Source organism: Mesoplodon bidens (assembly GCF_964165515.1).
Source record: "Mesoplodon bidens genome assembly, chromosome: 10".
Taxonomy (NCBI): domain Eukaryota; kingdom Metazoa; phylum Chordata; class Mammalia; order Artiodactyla; family Ziphiidae; genus Mesoplodon; species Mesoplodon bidens.
The window spans coordinates 11,637,764-11,657,631 of NC_138172.1; the positions used below are offsets into that span (position 1 = coordinate 11,637,764).

At 50.0% G+C, this 19,868-nt stretch overlaps 2 protein-coding genes across 6 annotated transcripts in view; one reads left to right on the plus strand and one right to left on the minus strand.

Moving 5' to 3' along the window:
* Positions 1-19,868, plus strand: part of LOC308623425 (uncharacterized protein) — a 175,217-nt gene that overhangs the window by 24,851 nt on the left and 130,498 nt on the right. For all 5 annotated transcript variants that reach the window (XM_081245781.1, XM_081245782.1, XM_081245780.1 and 2 more), the window contains one exon: positions 13,626-13,676. In XM_081245781.1, coding sequence (XP_081101907.1) covers positions 13,626-13,676 — 51 coding nt within the window. The remainder of the gene's footprint in view (positions 1-13,625; positions 13,677-19,868) is intronic.
* Positions 10,882-16,553, minus strand: BHLHE40 (basic helix-loop-helix family member e40). The gene is made up of 5 exons (XM_081245779.1): positions 16,219-16,553; positions 15,988-16,057; positions 15,611-15,718; positions 14,532-14,655; positions 10,882-13,215 (listed from the first exon to the last, which is right to left on the minus strand). The coding sequence occupies exons 1-5, from the start codon at positions 16,296-16,298 to the stop codon at positions 12,359-12,361; spliced, it is 1,239 nt and encodes a 412-aa protein (XP_081101905.1). The 5' UTR covers positions 16,299-16,553; the 3' UTR covers positions 10,882-12,358.

A 19,868-nucleotide genomic window follows, 5' to 3' on the forward strand; every position in this document is an offset into this window, starting at 1 on the left:
AACGCCGCAGACCTCACCCGGCCCTGCTGTCTGCCCTCGTGTATTCTTCCTTCATATTTGTTGTGGATGGCTGGTATCTGCTTGTGTTGTGATCTGGTCAGTACTTGTGTCTCCCTCAGATGCTCCTCTTCATGAGGGCAGGAGCATGACTGTCCTGTGCACCACTGCAGCCCCAAAGCCCAGAACCTGACTGTCAGTAAAGGGTATCAGTAAATGCCCGTGGCCTGAATGAATGAATGATTGAGAGATTAAGCTTCACTAATCAGAAAAGCAAAGAGAAGTTTCTAAGCAAGGCCCTCAGAGTCAGAGAGATTAGTATTTCCTCTGGAGAGAAAGAATTTGCTCCAGAATCCACCAAGGGCCAAAACCCCGCCCTCACCTCTTGACTAATGGTCATGGCCTCTCCCTCCTACCCCATCACCCTGGGAGAATCCACTCAGCATAGCTTTGCAGGGAAGGCCTCGGGAAACTCGGGGAAGCTGGAGGTGAGTCAGAAAGGCTGGTTAAGTGAACAGCTCTGAAACCTGACCCTTGGCATGGAGCTTGGGGGAGGCGGGTTCGCAGAAGGTAACAGTGCTTGCTTTAAAATTCAAGGGGCCTGAGGGAGCATCATCTTGCAGAAAAGCACTCTAGTTGGTAAGGGGCCAAGTGTGGCCCAAGCTCCAGGTACCCGGGGTTGCTTTCCCACCACTGCCTGACTGCGTGGATTTTGTCGGGTCCACCCCTCCCCGCGGGGCTATCCTGCACTCACCTGCGTAGGAGATGCAGCTTTAACCTTTGTGGCCTCTCCTCTCCCTTGTGTGGGTGGAGAGGCCAGGTGGAGAGACCTTCATCTGGCTCAACTGAAGCAACTCTGAACTACCGACCCATAAAGGAATTCTAGCCCCCGGGCTTCCCAGGACCCCTGGGGAACACCTCATAGGCAGTAGAATCCCAAAGGGAAAAAGGAAGGCCTCCCTAAACCTAGCTCAGGACGAGGGCCAAGCTGGAAAAAGTGACTTGCAGGCCAGTCACCACGTTTTTTCCCCAGTGAAAGGCTGACTCATTGCAACAGGCCTGGACTGGCTGGGACTCGAGCCGGTGGCTTGGAACATGCCTGGGCAGTGAACGCCTTGTCTAAAGGCTGGGTGGTGAGAAGCTGCGGATCAGGGGAGCTGAGGCCGCGGCCCTGGGGAGCACCCGCACGCAGCCTGGGAGCCCGAGGGAAGCAGGGGGAGGGGGCGTCCCTATTTTCCCTCCCTCTCAAACTCTTGGGGGCCTGGCATAGCACAGCAGGAGCTGGGTAAAGTCTGGAGGGGTCCTAAGACCCCAGGGGAATTAAGTCCTAATGTCCTAAGACATACGCGTTATGGTGTTTCCTCCCCATAGGACAAGTAAACAGAAAACAACACTAAACTTAAATGTAGAGAAAACGAATAAGGTCTTGATTTGCTTCATGAGCATTTATCTCCATGCTTTCCTTTGAAATATCAAAGTGGAATTATTTTCCAGTATGGGGGAAGATGGAAGGGAACTGGGGTTGCTTTCCTAGTGCCCTGAGCACATATTCAGTCTGCCCTTGGGGTGGTTTGGCGTGATGCAGAGTGCGGAGTTTGACTCTGATGGACTCCCCAGACCCTCTTCCCTCCTCATGCCATTGTCCATGTTGACATCCAGGGCTTTTTGGCAGGGACTTTTGACTCATGCGTTGGTTTAAATCCTGGCTGTGCCATCTGCTTGCTGTGTGACCTTGGGTAAGTCACTTGATCTCAAGTGACTAAATTTCTGTACGTGTCAAATGGAAAGTACACAGGATAAATGCATGCATAGTGCCTAGCACAGCACATAGCACAGGGTTTGGCTTATATACAAGATCTCTTCCAGCTTCTCCGTTTATGCCCTACAAAGCTGCTTTTTAGGAAAAAATGGTGTCAGTCATTCACACTTTAGTGTGAATAAGCTCCTGTCCGTGTCATTCCTTCTTTTCATTTATTTACTCAACAAATGCCACGTACCTGCCTGGTACCTCATTTGAGCGAGGTGCTACTACTCTATGTACAGATTTTTCTTTTTATCCTCACAACAGTCTCTGCAAGATCACTAATATCCCCATTTGGTGGTGGAGGAAACTGAGACTCAGGGAGGTGAAAGGACGTTCCCAAGCTCAGACAGCAGAGCCTTGTTCATTCAGGAAACATTGACTGAATTTCTGCCCTGTCTCAGAATGGGGACTAGGGGCACAGCAGGCAGTGAGTCACACCCCCATCTTAAGACCCTCATGGGCTACTGGCTGTATTTGCACATTTCTGTCATCACTCTAATTGTTAAAGTCCCTGAAAACCTTGTGCATGTGGTCAGGGAGCGCCTTCCCCTTCCCTCCAATTGCCTGTCACAGGGAGTTGCCTTCCTCCTAGTATGTAGGACTGGCCCTGCCCAAGGCTGAGCTGCCAGATCAAGAAAGCCTCCTGCTTTTCTTTCCACATCATTTTCTGGGGCTCTGCTGAGTAGATTTCCAAGACTACCTCAGAATTCCGTTCTTCTCCCTTCTTTTGCACTTCACAAAATAATATATATTACAGAAATAACACACGTTCATTGTAAAAGAGAGAGAGAGACAGAAGAAAAGAAAATAAAGAAAAGCAAAAATTTTCAAAGTAACGGTAACTCCAAGTCTTGCTGAGATGGTTAAAATTTTGTTGTATTGTCTGCCAGACCTTTCTCTTATACAATTAGAATATAGTTAATAGTGATAACGATAATACCGATCACACTAATTTTAACTAACCCTGACTTGAAGCTTCCTCGGTACCAGATACCGTTCTAAGCACCTTAAAAATTTTAACTCATTTATTCCTCACAATAGCTCAGTGAGCTGATTATTACTGCCCTCATTTTACAGGTGTGGAAATTGAGGCAGAGAGAGAGAACATTTAAAAGTGTACATGTTACTCTGTTTTTTTTTAAATGGGAGCATTCTGGGGGCTTCCCTGGTGGTGCAGTGGTTGAGAGTCCACCTGCCGATGCACGGGACACGGGTTCGTGCCCCGGTCCGGGAGGATCCCACATGCCACAGAGCGGCTGGGCCGGTGAGCTGTGGCCGCTGAGCCTGCGCGTCCGGAGCCTGTGCTCCACAACGGGAGAGGCCACAACAGTGAGAGGCCCGCGTACCGCAAAAAAAAAAAAAAAAAAAAAAAAAAAAATGGGAGCATTCTGAAAGCACTGCTTTGTGACCTACTTTTCTCCCCTTAACAATTATAAATTTACCTTCTCAATTGTACTTTTTCATGACTATTTAGCATTCCAACCTTCATGCATACCATGAATTATTCAACCAGTGTCCTGTAGGCCACTTTTCTGATTTTCAAGGTTTTTTTTTTTAACTATGAATGACACAGAGATGTCCATCTTTGTAGCTTAATCTTTGAAAACCTAATGAATCCCTCCCTGCGATAACTCCTGGAAGTGGAATCACCTCGTCTCGAGACATACCTATTCCAAGGCTTCTGGCGTCCCTTGCAAATTTTCTTCCGGAGCAGTAAGGCTCCTGGGAGGCTAAAGGGATGTGAAGTATCACAGCCCCATAGAGGACCGCTTTGGTGATACCCATCAGAATGACAGATGCTCATGCTATGACCCAGCAGTCCCACTTCTGGGAGTTTATCCCATAAATATCATTATACACGTACAAAGTGACATCCATATGTTACAATTAGTCATTGCAGCCCTGTTGGTAATAGTGAAAGGTCAGAAATAACCCAAATGTCCATAATAAGGAACTGATCAAGTACATGACAGTATATCTATACAGTGAAATCATATGCAGTTGTAAAAAGGATTCCAAGCCTTTCTATGTATTCATGGGAATAGCTCCCCGAGATACAGTAGGTTAAAAATAAGTGCAGGCTATTTACAATAGCCAGGACATGGAAGCAACCTAAGTGTCCATCAACAGATGAATGGATAAAGAAGGTGTGGCACATATATACAATGGAATATTACTCAGCCATAAAAAGAAATGAAATTGAGTTATTTGTAGTGAGGTGGATGGACCTAGAGTCTGTCAGACAGAATGAAGGAGGTCAGAAAGAGAAAAATACCGTAGGCTAACACATATATATGGAATCTAAAAAAAAAAATTGTTCTGCAGAACCTAGGGGCAGGACAGGAATAAAGACACAGACGTAGAGAATGGACTTTAGGACATGGGGTGGGGAAGGGTAAGCTGAGACGAAGTGAGAGAGTGGCATTGACATACATACACTCTACCAAATGTAAAATAGATGGCTAGTGGGAAGCAGCTGCATAGTACAGGGAGATCAGCTCGGTGCTTTGTGACCATCTAGAGGGGTGGGACAGGGAGGGTGGGAGGGAGACGCAAGAGGGAGGAGATATGGGGATGTATGTGTACGTATAGCTGATTCACTTTCTTATACAGCAGCAACTAACAAAACAATGTAAAGCAATTATACTCCAATAAAGATGTTTTTAAAAAAAAGTGCAGGGAGAGACAAATTAAAGGTATGGGTCTATCAGATACAAACTACTATGTATAAAATAGATAAGCAACAAGGATATTTTGTATAGCACAGGGAATTATAGCTATTATCCTATAATAACTTATAATGGAGTATAATCTGCAACAATACTGAATCACTATGCTGTACACCTGAAACTAATATAATATTATAAATCAACTATCCTTCAATTTAAAAAAATGTGTGCAGAATGATGTAAATAGCATGCTATTTTTGTATGAAAAAAGGAGGCAAATGATAGCCCTCATTTGTAGTTGCATGTATAAACACTGATAAGCTCTAACATAAGTTAAAACAGTACCTACCTGCCTGTTTACAGTGATTTTGGCTGGGCCAGAGGGATCAAGATTAAAGAGAACGAATCAAGACAGGAGAACAGTTTTTTTCACTGATCACTTTCTGTGCTTTTAGATTCTGAAACTATGCTGTACTTCTATTCAGAAAATTCTAGCTCTTAAAATTTCCCTTCCGGTATTGTTAAAAATTTTTTAGGTATGATAGTGCTATTGTAGTAATTTTTTTTATAGAATACTTATTTTTGAGAGAGAGTGAAATATTTACAAATGAAATTATATAATGTCCCGATTTGCTTCAAAATAATATTTGAATGGAAGAAGCAGAATAGTATATATATATGTATTACAGATGAAAGTGATTGGACATGAATTGATGACTGTTAAAGCTGAAAAGCTGATACATAGAGGATTCATTATGCTCTTCTGTTTACTTAAAAAAATAATTTATTGAGGTGAAATTCACGTAAAATCCAGCACTTTAAAGTGAACAATTCAGTGGCATTTAGTACATTCACAGTGTTGTGCAACTACCACCGCTGTCTAGTGCCAAAACATTTCCATCACTTCAAAGTAAAACCCTGTACCATTAAGCAATTTCCCCCCATTTCTCCCTCCCTCCAGCTCCTGGCAGCCATCTGTCTGTGTTCTGTCACTTATCTATTGTGGACTTATCTATTCTTGATATCTCATATAAATGGCCTCATAGTATTTGTGACTTTTTGTGTCTGGCTTCTTTTACTGAGCATAATGTTTTTGAGGTTCACCCATGTTGTAGTTTGTGTCATTCTATGTACACATGTTGTAGTGTAGAGCATGTAGTACTGCCTTTCTTTTTAGTCCTTTGCATGTATATACCGCATCATGTTTATCCGTTCATCCGTTGACGTACATTTGGGCTGTTTCCACTTTGAGGCTATTGTGACTAGTGCTGTTAGGAGTGTGCTTGTACGTGTCCTTGTCAGAGTACCTGTTTTCAGTTTTTTGGAGCGTATACCTAGGAGCACAACTTCAGTTGTATGGTCATTCTATGTTTAACTTTTTTTTTTTTTTTTTTTTTGCGTTACGCGGGCCTCTCACTGTTGTGGCTTCTCCCACTGCGGAGCACAGGCTCCGGACGCGCAGGCTCAGCGGCCATGGCTCAGGGGCCCAGCCGCTCTGTGGCATGTGGGATCCTCCCGGACCGGGGCACAAACCCGCGTCCCCTGCATCGGCAGGCGGACTCTCAACCACTGCGCCACCAGGGAAGCCCTATGTTTAACTTTTTGACACGTCACTTAGCTGTCCTCCCCAGCAGCCGAACCATCTTACATTCCCACGAGCAATGTAGGGAGGTTCCAATTTCTCCACATCCTCGTCAACATGTTTTTTCTTCATTGTAGCCATCCTAGTGGGTGTGAAGTGGCCTCTCATTGTGGTTTTGATTTGCATTTCCCTGATGACTAATGACGTTGATCTTCTCATGTGCTCCTTGGCCATTTGTACATCTTCTTTGGAGAAATGTCTGTTCAAGTCCTCTGCCCATTTTAAAATTGGGTCATTTTTCTTTCTGTTGTTTCTGTCTACTTTCTTATATGTCTTAAATTCTCCACAGTAAAAAAAAAAAAAAGGTACAAAAATATTAGACATTTTATAAAAAACTTTAAGAAACACACGTCTCCCCTCCCCCCCGCCCCACCCCCTGGGAAAAGTAGTAGTTTTCCCTCCTTTTTCCCCCAGTTGAATTCCGCAGAGATCCTTGCATGATCCCTACCTCCATATACCATCCATAATGTGGTTTCCAAGAAAACCGTATTTGCTCTTCAAACAAATAAATAAGCACAGGTGTCTTCCCTTTCACCCTCTTACAGGTAGGTGCAGGGTGGAACAGCAGGGCGCTTAGGAGGAGCCGAGGCTGGCTGTCCCCATCACTTTGGCCACAGCCTGAGGCCAACCCCCCACCTACCTAGCAGGCTGGTGACTCATTCCCTGAGGGCCCCGTGTAGAGCGGAAGAAACCTTCTGGGCCCCAATCCAGCCACATCACAAGACTGGATGGACCAGCGTGCCGGTGGCTTGCATAGCCAATGGGAGAGGCTTCACCCAGCTCATGTTCTGCTGTGGCAGTCGGGCCAGACAGATGGCTTGGGATAAATAGGGGGGGTGTTGCTGAAGGGGGTATTTTGGCTTTGAGTGGCCTCAGCCTCCCTCTGGAGCCCGGAGAAAGTGGTAGGTGAGGTGAAGGCCATGCCTGAGGAACGGGCTGTAGTTTGGTGCCTTCCAAACATTCTGTGATGTTTTTTAGCAATGGAACTCTTGCTCAAACAAACCTTTACGATATTTAGGACAGAGAAACAGGAAGCTGCTCCAGCTAAAGAGGGGGTGAGAAGCCCAGAGCCTTCCCTCCCTCCATGCCACGTGGCATGCTGGGGAGTTCTGGGTCTCCGGGGAACATGCCGGTCCCATTAACACAGAGTCTTTATATGCAACCACTTGGGAACTCAGCGCGGTCTGTCTCTTGGAGCCTTGAAGGGGCTCCAGAGGCCTGAGGAGAAACCTGGCAGCCCGGCAAGCTCCAGCCTGAGATTCTGACCCCTCTTCCACACAGAGAAGAGACCTCTTGCTTACTGCTCACCAGCCACGTACTGGGGAGCTGACCAAGGGCTGCAGAGATGGGCCAGGGTGTGCGTGGGCTGCAGGAACCTGCAAGGGACAGAAAGAGCTGCAGTGGCCTGGTCTCCAAGCCTTCCAGCCTCCATTCCAGCAAGAGAGCCGGGAACTCGGTCTCAGCCTCCCTCCCTCTGTCCAGTGGAAGTGCCTCTTCCCAAGTGGTCCATAGGTCCCTACTGTCCCAGGCCCCTCTACCTGCCCCTCTCCTAACCTTAAGAGAGATGTGCGGGAAGGAGTGGCCCCTCCTCCCACCCCAGAAAATTTGACATAGAATTTCCTTAAACCCAGATTCTGGTTCTCAGCGTAGTCAACCTAAGTGCCCAGCCCGCCCCAAGCCCCAGTAGTCCGGCAGGGTTAGTTCTTTAATTAGAGAATGGGCCCATTTTTGGCTGCAGAATGGTATGTGGGGACATTTGTCAGGAAGCAAATAAAGAGTGGGGCGAATAACTTTACCCTGAGCTTCAGTTATCTCCTCCGCCCACTGGGGATCATAGTACCTATTCCACAGGGGCTATTTTGAGGATTAAATAAGATAATGCATGCCCAAGCCCAACGTCACAGCAGCTCAGTTTAGAAGCAGTTCTATACCAGAGAAAGGGCCTAGCTCTCTCCTTCACACGATGTGTAACCTCTGATGAGGCTCAGATTTCTCCTGAGCTCCAGTTTTTTCACCTCTTATTAAATACCTACCCTTCACAGTTGCTATAGGAAGTAGAGATAATTCACATAAACCATTTAATATAGTGCCTGGCATAGGGAGAGTACTCAAAATATGGTAGTAACTGAGGCAATTATTATACTTTTACTATTATTACTTTTATGATTACCATTACTATTATTTAACAGGAAGGGCAATGGGGTTTTGTAGTTAAGCATGTAGACTCTGGAGCCAAATTGCCAAGTTTAAATTCCAATTCGCCACCGGAGCTGTGTGACTTTAGGCAAGTTACTTAGCCTCTCCTTGCCTACATTTTGTTAACCATGTAAGGAGAATAATAATTAAACCTACCTCATGGAGTTGCTGTGAAAATTAAGTTTGTGTATATGGAGTGCTTTGAAGAGTGCCTGGCAAATAATAAGTGCTACAAACTGCTGCTAGTAATAGTAGTATTGGTATACTATGCACAACCAGATTCTGAAAGCCTTCCCCTTGGATCCAATTAAGAAGAGGCAGAAACCAACATATTCACCGTTCCACTAATGGTTTAGTGACTCAGAAGCTGTGTGACCTTGGGCCAGTTAACTCCCCTCTCTGAGCTCGCCTTTAGCTATCTCCAAAATGTAAATCATACTAGTACCCGTAATGGTCCTTCTAGGTTGTTAGGCTTCATTAATGAGCCATGACCCGTGGGAAGCTTCTAGCTTCTAGTTAATTAGGCTCTTTTTCCAATGCCCTGCCTAAATCCAGCTCCACCCCCCCCAAGCAAGCCTTCCCTCCCCCTCAACCCCGGGAGAGCGCTCGGATTCCCTCCCGCGGGGCGCGAAGGGGGGCTGCCCGGCGCCCGATGCCAGGTCCTATTCTGGGGGCCGAGCGAGCCCGCGACCGTGCCAAGCTTCCCCGGGGATCAGGTTTCTGCTGACGCGGTGCCAGGCACGTCTGCTTCCAGGAACCGGCAGCCGCATTTAGCCGCGGGCCGCACATGAAAGGGCTGCAGTCGGAAACGTGACGTTGTGTCAACAGGCGAGGCAGGTCAGCGCTGGGTGAGACCATCCCAGCCGGCCGGAGGCTCACGCCCTGTCTGAAGGCGGCTGGATCGCAAGTGTCCGCTCCCCCTACCTCTGGCCACCTCTCCTCGGCCCCCAAAGCCAGCGCTTCAGCCCCTCCCAGTCACACACACCCCTTGGGTAACAGAGGTCCTCTTTGTCCCCAAGGGGCCAAAGACTGGGGTGCGAACCCCTCCTCCGCATCTCCCTCCGAACCACTTGGAACCTGCTGGAACCGACCTAGAAAGAAGATCAAGGGCAAACTGGAAGCAGAAAAGGAGGCAGAGGGAGGGCTGCTGATTTGAGGGGTGCTCCATAGGCTCCAGTCGTGGGATCTGGGCTGAGGCTGTGTGGAACCCCCAAACCCTTTTTAGTTCAGGGTGTGACACCACTTCCCTCTGTCTCCACAGCTACTCCTTGAGTCACGGCCCAGGGCGGAGACGGGGGCAGGCCCAAAGAGCCTGGCCTTGTTTTCAACCCCGTGCTCCATCCCCAGGATACACTTGATTTGTTTAGGTTTTTTACCCATAAAGTCTAGCCAGAAAAGCTCAGCAATTCATGGAGGAATTCAGGAGCTTAACAGGCAGGAGACCCTGAGGGCCAGGCCCTAAGCTGCTGGGAGAAAGAGGGCCTTACCGATTGCTGTCTGCCTGCTGTAGGACATGTGAGGGGGGCTCAGAATCCTTTTTTACTGAACCACAAACAGGTGTGGAGGGGGCGATGCCAGACTACCAGTTCATTGCTAAGACCACCAGCTCATCTCCTGACTCCTGGTCCAGGGCTCCTCCCATGACACACCAGGCTGCCTGCGGGCACCTCACACAAGCCAGGCAATGCTCACTCTCGCCTGCTGGCTCATCAGCAGAGAGGGAAGGTGACATTTGAAGCAAACAGACACGACGGGCAGGTGGTGTCTCTGCCTGGCTGAGAACTCCCTGGGGGCAGTTTCCCTGCATGGGCTCCAGACAGCCAGAGGGTTCTGGAAGATGCTCTGGGATCTGGAGCTTGGCGAGCCAGGCGCTGGCCATCAGGACACCTCTGAGACGGAGAAGGGGACAGGCAGAAACGCTCACTCGACCGGGTCATTTCCCACTTCTTTTCCCATGGAAATTTTTTTTTTTCATAAGAGCGCTTGACTAAGGAACGCCAATATTCATTCACGCACAAACACACCCAATGAGAGGAAATCCAGGAAGGATGTAGAAACTAATCATGGAATGTTGCTTTCAGAGGCAATCGGACAGGATATGGCAAACCCATTAGACCTTGCTAGACTCGAAAAAGTTAGAACGCCTTGGTAGAGGTGCTATCCCCAGCAGCAATTATTATTGCATCATAATCCATTCAATCTTCTCAGTGTGCTCCCCCCTCCAGCAAGCTCCCCAGACACTGAGGCCCACGATTTCGTACTTTGATTTTCTGTCAAGTTTTAAGGACCATGACGAAAGCAGACTGGGGGGAAAAATAGGCTTTTTGCTTAACTCTGGAAAGAGGCACAGGCTGATAGTGAGCCTCTGGCAAAGGTTAGTCTAAGAAAACAACTGAACAAATATTTACCTACGAAATTGACTAAGCTTATTCTGTCTGAACACAGGCATGGGAAAACCTGAATGAAATCATACCAAGATTAACTAGTTGTTACCTTCAGCCAAGAGGGGAGGGCAGGAGGAGAAGGCCATTATCACACCCTTGAGAGTTCTTTTAAAAATGCAGGAGACCATCTTTCTCTTCCACAGGAAAAGGATTATTTTATTAAGTATTTTAAAACAACTAGTTAACATTGACTCATAGATAAAAATATTTACAATTTCCCACCTTCAGGAAGGCTCCAAAATATAGACACTGTACCTCTCCCCAGAGAAAAAAAAATTATTCTCTTCAAAAACAGGAATACATTCATTTGTTCTCACTTTTGTAGATCAAGTAATTATACAAATAAACATCTGAAACATTTTCCTTTTTAATATATTTATATAATATATATTTATGACAGTCTTACAAATAAAGGCAACGACTTTAATACCAAAATAAAAACAGGAAAGGAAGAAGTTAAAACACGATCAGTGATCAAGCATAGTGCATTTCAAAAAGCTGGTGCAGGGCGAGCTGGACAAGTCAGAAAAGTACTCTGGACCAAAAATAAAACTTCTTTGAAGAAGACAGAATCCTTTTTAGCAATAAGGACACTCCATACGCCGTCGGGCGAGGGGAATTAGCCTGCAGAAAGGATGCTGCTTTGCCAAGGGTTGGTTAGGCCTTTAAGAAGCTAAGCTTGGTTAAAAGGAGTTTTAGGATAGAGCTGAGAGCCGAGTCTGGCTTGGCTTGTTGAAACTACAATTTGTTACTCAGCTTTTAAGCACTCTGGGGTGCTTGGAACTTAGGCGCCTGCATCTCTCACAGCCTGGTTTGGTTCCCTGGACAGAGAAACTGTTTCTAGGTGAGACTAGGAACAGGTGCCAGAGGCCCGGGGGACCCCTCCCGCCTCCCCTGGCAGCCGGGCTCGTACCAGGGCGCCCTTTTCAGATCCTTAGTAAGCGAATCACTTCGAAAGCCTGAGTAGGGAACTACATTCCCTTTACTCCCCCGAGGCAGGGGTGGAGAGCAGACCTGCGGATATCTCCCCAAACCACTACCGTGCTATGCCAGCGTCTGCTACCTCACCACTTTGCAGAAAGCTCAGTCTGGCTGCCCTCTCCCCATGTGGTGAGTCACGGAGACAATAAAAGGGAGCAGGGTGGGGTCATAAGAGCTGGCTGGGAACTGCACTCTGGAAAGCCCTCTTTTGAAAGTACCTTTTGCTCAAAGCCACAGACCCGGCTCCCAAAGTGAAGACTGACTCACAGACCAAGACTTTGAAGCTTTTGAAAATCCAGCTGATGTGTATCAGAGGGGGCTATTCTCTGGGAGGGGAAAAGCCCAGAGGTCTGCGACAGTCCCCCTTAAATCTCCTGATGTCAGGCAATCCTTCATGTCTTCCCTACACCAAAAGGAGCTTTAATGTCCCATACCAACACACAATGCACATGCGTGTGCGTGCGCACGCGCGCACACACCCCCCTGAATCTTCTCTCCCTGCCTCAGATGATCTTGGCATACACACTGGAACAATCCTGCTACACTCACAAACACATGTTTTTTTGTTTTTTGTTTTTGGAAGTAGGGAGGAAGGAAAGCGAAGCAGCAGGATCCCCTAAATAGTTTAGTCTTTGGTTTCTAAGTTTAAAGGGGGGATCTGCTTCAGAGCTTGGAGCAGGGCAGAAGAGTCGATGGCCGGATGGGCTGGCAAGGGAGAAGGGAGTCTCTGGGGCATGAGCAAGGGGGCTGAGATCTTGTCTGGGTTCATGAAGCTGGTGAGAGCTGCGGCAGAGGCGTTGAGGCCTGGGTATAACACTGGGACAGAGGTGGGATACCAGCACTTCTCCAGCATGGGCAAGTAGGCAGTCGCTGACGGTGGGATCAGATAGAAGGGCAGGCAAAAGGGAGGCTGGTGCGGGTGTGGGCCCAGGAACGGGGAGCTGATGAGGTCACTGCTAGTGAAATGGCCTTCATCATCTGAGAGCTGCATTCTGCTCTTTTTCGTGGGGGGTTCTTCGGATTCTTGCTTAATAGCACCGATCCTTTCTCCCATGGTGAACCTGCGTCCATGATCACTTTTGAAGTATGGCTGCTCGACACGCAGCTCAGTCTTCTCTGATTCTCCTCCGTAGCCGCTGTCTGTGTCCGTGTCACTGCCACTCTGCTCGCCGCTCGAGTGAGCGAAAGTCCGCTGGATGACTGGCACACAGTTTTTGCCTGGGCCTTCAGAGCCTTTGGCCAGGGAGCTGGGTTTCTCCTTGAAGTCCATTGCTTTGGCACCTGGGTCTGACGGCTTCCTGGCGGTACCACCCTGCAGGAGCTCGGAGACCACACGGTGGAGGTGGGTGACGAGCTGGGTAGATTTCAGGTCCCGAGTGTTCTCGTGCTTGGCCAGGTACTGAAGCACCTCCCGGGCACATGTCTGGAAACCTGAGCAGAACATCTCTTGACCTGCTTCGACATTTCTCCCCGACAGATCACCTGGATCAACACAGATCCAAAGGAAGACATTTCAGAAGGCCCTGTGGTTCACCTGGACACCTATGTTCCAAGGACCCAGAGCTTTCCTTTCTGTTAACAGCATTTGCTGATTTATGTTCCTAACTCCAAAAGTAATAGGATCAGGGGAAATGTGGATGACAGCAAGAAGTATAAAGAATAAAATAAAAATCATCCATAATTCTACCATTCAGAGATGAGATATGATTTGTAATGGCTGTACAGTATCCCATCACAGACACAGACCATATTTAATAGAGACAGACTGTTTCCCCTCTTGTTGAATTTATAGGTTGCTCTTGAGTTTACATTATAAGTGACACAGCAATGAACATCCTAGTATGTTTGTAACCAGAGTCAACTTATAGTCAATTTATATCTTTTTACCATAGGAAGTGACTGGATCGTCAAAAAAGGAGAATGAAGGAACAGTGTCACCTAAGGTAAGCTTATTTTCAATGACTTATACAAGTTGAAGTCATGCTGTCATCTTTAAAGGCTATTTCTAAGTCTTTCCCATGTATTCCATTCATGATCCCCAAGAAATTAGGTATGGTCATCTTCCTGTTTTCCGTAAGGAAACTGGCAGAAGCACTTGCTAGCTTTTTGTGATTCTCATCATACTAGTTTGGAAAGGAGAGCAGAGAAGAATGGAATGAGGGGGTGGGGAGAGGAATTTCTCTCTAGTTTGTACAGTATGATTTGGAATGGGTGTGACGAGATGGTTAGAAGGTGGCTGTGATTCTCTAGAAGTCAGTAGAAACAGATGATGAAACTTCAGTGGTTTTGTTAGATTGTGTAATTCACCAAGATACCTAGTGGCTATTCAGGGAATCACATGAAATGCAGGAAAAACTCCTGTTGTCATCCTGCCAGGATCGTACCACACACCGAGTGATAAGGAACTAGAGAAACAGGAAAACACTGGGGCATACCCGTGATTTATTCTCCAGTGAAACAGGGCTAAGAAGAACAACTGTAAAACACCCACGATGCAAATTATAGGTGCCTTGGCATTTTCAAAGGGAGGGGGGAAAACTCCCAGAATCCAGAAACTCTTAAGTCAAAATGCCACAGAAATATTTTACCATTTGACTAATACGTATTCATGCCAGGTGGCACACGCAGCATTCCGAATGAAAAGCCTGACCTCTTAGGAAAGAAAAAACAGCACCTCCCCCAACGAATGTGCATAAGCAATTTGTTGCAGGAATGTTTCTCATACCAGATGTTGAGCCCACAGGCTCTCTATTTGTGCTAGAACTCTTAGGAGATGCTAGCCAGGCTTGGGTACTCACCAGCTTGCAAACCGCTCTGCAGGGCAATGATTTTCTGCTGTTGTTGATCAATTAGGTTTGTTAGTGCTTTCACATGCTTCAAGGTAAGTTCAAGAACCACTGCTTTTTCCAAGTGACCCAAAGTCTGGAATAAAAAGAGCCTCAGTCAGCAGTGAGCGCAGAGAAGTTCCACCTCTGGGACACTAATTAGCAATGAGATATGTCTCTAAAGGAAGAAAAAAAACCTTTCCTGGTTGGCTAAATTTAGTTTTAAGTTCATAGTTGAAGTTAAAAAAAAATATATATATATATGTATTCAATATATATTTTTGATTAAAGAACAACAAACTGTTACCCATCTTTGGAGGCCTTTTGGAAGCAGCAGCTAGCTCAGGAGAAAGCTTTGATAGATAAATTTTTCCAGCAGCCGTTGCTGACCTTAACTCAGGGGAATCCGGAGATAACATTTCTCTGCAGTGGTGTCAACCCGAGGAGAGACTTCTACTGTGTCTGGCAGCCAAGAGGCTTTCCCTAGTTTCTTTCCTGACATCCTGTCATAACTTCCAGCTCATCTACACTTTTTTCTTCCTCCCTAAATACTATTCTTTTTTCTTTCCCCAACCAAAGCCTGCCAAGCTAGTAAGCTGTTGGCTATTGCCAAGAAAGGACAGGACGTAAACAAACAAACAAACAAACAAACCCCCCCCACACACACACCAAAACAAGTCCTCTTATTTTAAAAAGGGACCGGGGGGCGGGGGGGAAGGGGGTAAAACATTTGCGAGCTGCTTGGTTTGCTCAATTCGGGGAAACGAGAGAACCCTGAAAATCGCCAGCAGGGAAAGTCTTAAACTCTTGCAAGGGAAGGCCAGCCGGTGTCGGTGCCAACCTGGAGAAGAACAAACGGTTCTCACCTCATTTGCACGAGGCTGCCAGAAAATTCTGACCCTGGGGAAGGGTACCCCCAAACAGAGCCGCCCACCAGCTCGGATCGAGCCATCTGGTCTGCAGTTCCCAGCGGGGCCTGCAGGTGGCGAGTGACCCTCGCCCGCCCTCTGGGCAGAGGAGCTGGTTTGGACAGGGGCCAGCTTCTCACTTACTGTAAGTTTGAGATGTTCGGGGAGGAGATCCTTCAGCTGGGCGATGCACTCGTTAATCCGGTCACGTCTCTTTTTCTCGATGAGCCGGTGCGGCAGTTTGTAGGTCTCCTACGAAGCGCACGGGGAGACGGTGGGCGCGGGAGGACGGGGGTGAGGAGCCCTCCTCCCCCCCCCCCCGCCGCGGCGCGAGGAGTCGGGGCAGCGGAGCAGAGTCACACCCAGAACCAGCTCCCCTCCGCCCCTTCTTCTCCAGGCCACTCAGTAGAGGCACAGAGCCCACACCTGGCATACCCTCTCCAGCCGCAAAGTGAGAAAACTTTTACTGGAAACTCAGCGCGTGCGAGGGGCTGGGGTCCCGAGGGGCGCGGTGCTCTTACCTTGCTATCCTCGCTCCGCTTTATTCCCCGCCGCGACTTGTACACTTGGTACATATGGGCAAAATCCATCCTGCAGGGAGAGGGACGAGGAAGGGCTGTGACTTGCGCACCGGCTGCAGGAGCCCTGGTTGGCAAGAACCCCCGGATGCGCCCAGAACTACTCCTAGTTGCAAGCCGCGCACAACGCAGGGCTGGAGTTGAGGCTTGAAAGGGCCCGGGGTGCCAACTTACCCTGGTAGGTCTCCGGGCTCCAGTCCCGGCGCTTTGGGCAGGCAAGCGGGGGGCGGTTGCGCACTGGGGATCCGCTCCATTGCGCGGCGAGCCGGGGCCACTGTGCGCTCCTGTCTGCAGCGGCAGAGCGTCGGGTGAGGACTGTTCTGGAGAGGGTTTCGGGGGTCTCTTCGCAGGGGTTCCTCGGACTCTGAGCTCCTTGAAATCCGCTGGGCTGCCGGGAGCTGCGGCTCTGAGGTGCAGCTTCAGTTGGGGGCGTGCATGGTGGACCCGCGGCCTCGGGCTCCGGCTCTGCGCACAGACTGGCAGTGTGTGCTCCCTGCGCCGTCTGCGCCGTGTGAGCCAAGTGAATGAGAAGTGGGGCGGGCGGGGAGGCGGGAGGGAGCGCGGGGGGGCCGGTTAGGGCGGAGTGGGGGGGTGGGGGGGACGAGCCGAGGAGTAATGGAGAGGCTGCGGGCTGGGTTAAATGGGAACGAGTGGGTGGGTTGGAGCTACGTGTTCTACCCTGTGACTCCAGGCACGTCTGGCCGCTGCCGGGGAGGGAAGGAGCGACCTGCCCGCCCTCCCCCGGCTTCATCACATGAGTCTCACGTGTTGGACGACGCTCCCGCGGCTGCGAGGGAGCCCCCGCCTCCACCCCCGGCCCCCAGGTGTCTGCGGCTGCCTTTCCCCGAAGAGGGGGTGGCAGCGCAGCCCGGGTCCTGCCCAGCCGGGTGGGGGGCGCGAAAGCTGGAAGGGGCCGGGGAGGTGGGGGGAGGTTGGTAACGTGGGCGAACCTGCCCCAGGGAAATGAAGTAAGTTCCCGTCTCCTGGGAGGGAACGGGGGAGGACGGACCCGCCCGCGTCTGACTCAAGCCGGGAGAGGAATATCCCCTCGCTAGCTCCAGCCCAACCCTCTTCCTCCCCGCGCCCCCCCCCCCCCCCCGCCCCGCGCAGCCCGCTCGGAGGAACAGGCGCACAGCGGAGGGAGTCGCCCGGCTCCCCCCCCCACCTCCCCGGCGCCTTCCCCAGAGGCTGGGGTTTCTTTCTGTGCCGGCTTCCCTGCCCCCACCCCTCGGCCCCGCGTCCAGGAATCGCCCGCCGTGGGGAGGGGCTGAGGGGCGGGGCGGATGTCACCCCATGGGAAGCGGGCTGGCAGCCAAGCGCAGGGGCAGCCGAGGCCGCCGCCGAGCACGCTGCGCGCACCTGACCCGCGAGGCTGTGCGCCGCAGGCCCCTGGCTCCCTCGGAGCTGCGTTCCCGGGCACAGCCTGCACGCCGGCGAGCACCCACTTAAGCACCCCCCAGGGTGCCCCAGTGCCCCCCCCTCCCGTCCCGCACTTGTGCCAGTCAAGCACAGAAAGATACCGGGCGCGGTGCCCTGCGTCCCCTCCCTCCTCTGCCCCCACCGGAGCAGGACGCATCCCCTCGGGCCGCAACGTTACACAACCGCAGCGACCGCGCCTGCCCTGCAGCAGCGCGGAGTGTGACACTTCACGTGGCCGGGGCTCGGGCCGCAGCGCTCCCGACTGCGAGCCCCACTGCTCTGGCCGGGGGGGCCGAGGCCCCCGGGCTGCGGTGTGCCCGCCAGGGTCGGCCATCTCCCTCCTGCCGGGGACTTCGGGGGCGCTGTGTACGGTCTGCGCTCGGAGGAGGAAGAGAGAGACTAGGACAAACTGTCCATCACAGTGACATCTTAGCGTTCATTCATTGGACACATATTGTTGAGCCCCCTACCCTGTGCCAGGCGTTGTGCCCGTTGCTAGATAAACTGTGGGCGAATCGAATCTGCCCTTGAACACACAGGAACGTCTGAGAAGAGGTTCCGCTGGGCAGTGAGGGGAAGGCAGCCCTGGGAAAATTATATCGGTGCCACCGAGGGACAGAGGGGGAAAAAAAAGAAAAGATAGGAAGTGTGTGTGGTTTTGTTTTTATTAAAAATTTTTTTTTTAATTTAATACGAACAAAGATGCCTGGGCAGAGGAGGAGAGGGGAGAAGTTAACCCATTGCCCGGAGCCTGGGGCAGAAAGGCCTCCTCCAAGCGGCCCCAGATCTCCGCAATCTCACTTGGGCCGCGGGAGGCCCCCCCCCACCTCCCCCGGAAAAGTCCGGCCTCTGTGACCTTCTAACTGCCTGGAGCAGGGAAAACAGCTGAAACTCTAAGCCCGCGGTGTGAGCAGCGCTGATGCAGTCAGAGGAGGGAGCCAGTGGAAATTCATGACTAAAATAAGGCCTGGCTGGGGATTTCACTGACCTCTGTGCTGCCCTGCCCTGCAAGATCGGGGAGTTGAGAGATGACTGTAAGCCTTTCCCACCACGCCTCGGGTCAGTCACCCCGCTGCGGAGTGACCTGGCTGTGGGAAAGATTGAAAAAAATGGGGTTAACGCTGGGCGCGGGTGAAGATTAGCCTCGGCTGCAGTTTGGGGGCTGGGGTGGGGTCAGTCTTAATTGCCATTGCCCTTGACAACCTGGAGAACTGGGATTCACACTTCGACCGAACTGGGAGTGGATTTCCTTCAGGTCGTTTTGGAGAGCTCCCACTTCCTGTTTATGTTTCACAAGCGTCAAACTCATTAGCAAGTGTGAGAAGTGCCTCCTTTTCTAACTGCTGACTGGCTTGACCTCACTTGGTTCAGCATCCCTCCCTCCTGGAATGTACTTTTACTGGCTTTTGTTATCAACCATCTCTCCGGAGGCTTCCTGCGGAGAGGTGGGCAGCAGGGCCACAGGCAGGAGGGGACTGGAGTCGCTCCTGGGTTTGTGCTTTCAGTCTAAGGGGACCTGCTCCATTGTGAGACTTTAATAAGGGTGAAGAGTTGTCATGACTGCGTCCAAACCACAGCTCCACAAGGAAATAAGTACTGGGGAAGGAAGGGACATATGTCCCCACGGCTGTGACCACCCCCCCTCGGCCCCGCCCAAGCCAGGAGTGAACCCAAACAGTTCAGATTCCATGGCTCAGGTCTCAGTATCATTCCTAGAATGCTTTGAAGTTATCGATACTTTTTCCCCTTACCTGACCTACAATTGGAAATAACAAAATATATCATTTCCTACTTTTTGTTTGTTCCAAATGTACTCTCAAGCATCAAGAATTCTCTCCACCTAACCAAAATTCTACCATATCCAGCTTATGTTACTTTTTAAAATTAATTAATTAATTAATTGTTTTGTTTTTGGCTGCATTGGGTCTTCGTTGCTCCGCGGGGCTTTCGCTACTTGGGGCGAGCGGGGGCTTCTCTTCACTGTGGGGCTCGGGCTTCTCTCTGCCGTGGCTTCTCTTGTTGCGGAGCACAGGCTCTAGGCGTGCGGGCTTCAGTGGTTGTGGCACATGTGCTCAGTAGTTGTGGCTGGTGGGCTCTAGAGCTCAGGCTCAGTAGCTGTGGTGCATGGGCTTCGTTGCTCCGCGGCATGTGGGATCTTCCCGGACCAGGGCTTGAACCCGTGTCCCCTGCATTGGCAGGCAGATTCTTAACCACTGTGCCACCAGGGAAGCCCCGCTTATATTACTTTTAATGTTTTTCTTTTCTCAATAGCTTATGATTATTTTTTATTGATTTAAATAAAATAATTCCTTCCCCTCATGCATCTTTCCATCCAGAAGAATCTTAATATTTCAGTCTGTCATCTTTTGTAGATAATTGTTTAGTGCTTACTGTGGGCTAGTTTT

Excerpts from the sequence above, each read along its gene's own strand:
- BHLHE40 (XM_081245779.1), bottom strand. The coding sequence starts at position 16,298 with ATGGAGCGGATCCCCAGTGCGCAACCGCCCCCCGCTTGCCTGCCCAAA. Across the intron at positions 14,656-15,610 it reads CCGAACATCTCAAACTTACA|ACTTTGGGTCACTTGGAAAA; the intron begins GTAAGTGAGAAG and ends TTTTTATTCCAG. Across the intron at positions 13,216-14,531 it reads GCAGAGCGGTTTGCAAGCTG|GTGATCTGTCGGGGAGAAAT; the intron begins GTGAGTACCCAA and ends GTGTTGATCCAG.